The 1,755-nt window shown below is 43.8% G+C and overlaps 1 protein-coding gene across 1 annotated transcript in view; it reads right to left on the minus strand.

The window, feature by feature from the left end:
• The window catches only part of LOC107092979 (D(4) dopamine receptor-like), a 6,053-nt gene extending 5,559 nt beyond the window's left edge, over window positions 1–494 (minus strand). Inside the window, exons 1-2 of the mRNA XM_015387741.1 lie at window positions 255–494; window positions 60–172 (exon numbers count right to left, since the gene is read on the minus strand). Of these exons, the coding sequence (XP_015243227.1) occupies window positions 60–172; window positions 255–494 (353 nt within the window). The remainder of the gene's footprint in view (window positions 1–59; window positions 173–254) is intronic.
• Between the last annotated feature and the right edge of the window lie 1,261 nt (window positions 495–1,755).

Below are 1,755 nucleotides of genomic sequence, written 5' to 3' on the forward strand. Positions count from 1 at the left end.
CGATGAGAAAAGAAAATCGGCGGATAGACAAAGGTTGTATGAAGGTAATGGTGACTTACCGATCCACACTGATGGCACAGAGGTTTAGGATGGAGGCAGTGCACAGCATCACATCCATGGTCATCAGAGCATCACAAATGGAGGTGCTCAGGGTCCAGATTCCTCCTAGGAACTGTACACACATCAATTCACTGTCACTGCGTCTTATAAAAAAGACAGACCTCCACTGGTTCCACATAAAACACCTGACTGACCTCCGAGTAGACGTAGAGAGGCAGCACGAGCACAGCCAGCAGCAGGTCAGCTACCGCTAGGCTGATGATGAAGTAATTGGTGGCGGTCTTCAGTGAGCGCTCGGTGAGCACGCTCAGACATACCAGGATGTTCCCCAGGATGATGACAAGGATCAAGACGATGCCAAGCACCAAGGCCAGGTAATTGTAGCCCATCAGGCTGGTGTCACCTGGGGAGCCGCTGGGCGTCACATTTTCCATTATGGAGAGTTTAGCTGCAGGTTTTGTCCTGGACTTAACATCTGAAAAACACTGAGTTAGTATGGGGAGGTTTATAAGGGGAGAATACATTCAACAGTGTGTATGAAGGAAAGTGTTCACCTCGCTGGTACGGCGGTCAGGTGAGGACTCAGGTCAGTTTCAGGCCCAGAGGTTGGACATACTCCATCAGATCGTTTTAGGTGCTCTTTTCTCACCATCATGGGTCTGCCAGTGGTTTGGTTCTGTCTGTCAGCCAAGGGTGGAAATAAGGTTTATTGTTACTCCACTAACCTTCCTTCTCCAGAGTCAGACCTCCAGGGTCACGGCTAGAAACTAGTGTTGCACCAATGCCATTTTTTGGCCCCGATACCTGGCTGTGCAATATTGGCCGATACCATCTGTTTTAAATTGGTATGTGTGTGTGTGTCTATATATGAAGAACTGCATACTAGTTGGATGTAAAATAATTGCCATCATGGCTTTTTGAAGCTGCTGCCTGCCTTTGTGAAGCTGGAAAAAAAAGACTAAAACAAAGTGAATCCAGTAGAACGTTTTATTGCCTACCTGGAATGCGTGACAATAGTTGAATAAGCTTTTGGCTCTAAAAATGATATCGGTGCCCTATTTGTTGGTACTCCACGATACCGATACCACCATTTTAGTGCTAGATCGGGGCCCTGCCCGATACTGGTATCGGTATCGGTGCAACAGTACTAGAAACTATAGAAACATTAATGACCCTCAAACCGCAGCCAGAGACATAAATCCAGTGGAATTACAGATGTTTTTTTAACTAGTTTGGATCAAAGTTCAGCCGTCGTGCAGATAGACTCACTTTTGACCCCGGATACCCAGCAACAATTTCCTCTTTTCATCCTCAGTTCTGTTTGCATGTCCTGTTTTTGGTAAAAGTTTAGTTTCAAAAGAAAGCCAACACCACAGCTGCTGTGGTGTTGAAAAAAGCAAATGGAATATAGAAACGAGAAAGGTATTATGCCTTGCCTGATTTTTTTTAATGCATTTTACAGAAAAGAAACCTTTTGGGAATTACAGAGGTTTAATCAAAGACATCTCTATGTGTCCTGCCTTTAGAGGAAAAGTCTGGTCAGCAAGGAATAATCAGTTGGTCATTATTTATACCTATAACTAACACGTTCACAATGATTTAATAAATTCAGCATTAATCAGTAAAAAGATGAAAATAATAATTTTCGTTGCGATCACTGAGTCTGGTAGCGACCATTTTTGCACAAATATAGTA

The sequence above is a fragment of the Cyprinodon variegatus genome, unplaced genomic scaffold (genome assembly GCF_000732505.1).
Source record: "Cyprinodon variegatus isolate N-32 unplaced genomic scaffold, C_variegatus-1.0 Scaffold402, whole genome shotgun sequence".
NCBI lineage: Eukaryota > Metazoa > Chordata > Actinopteri > Cyprinodontiformes > Cyprinodontidae > Cyprinodon > Cyprinodon variegatus.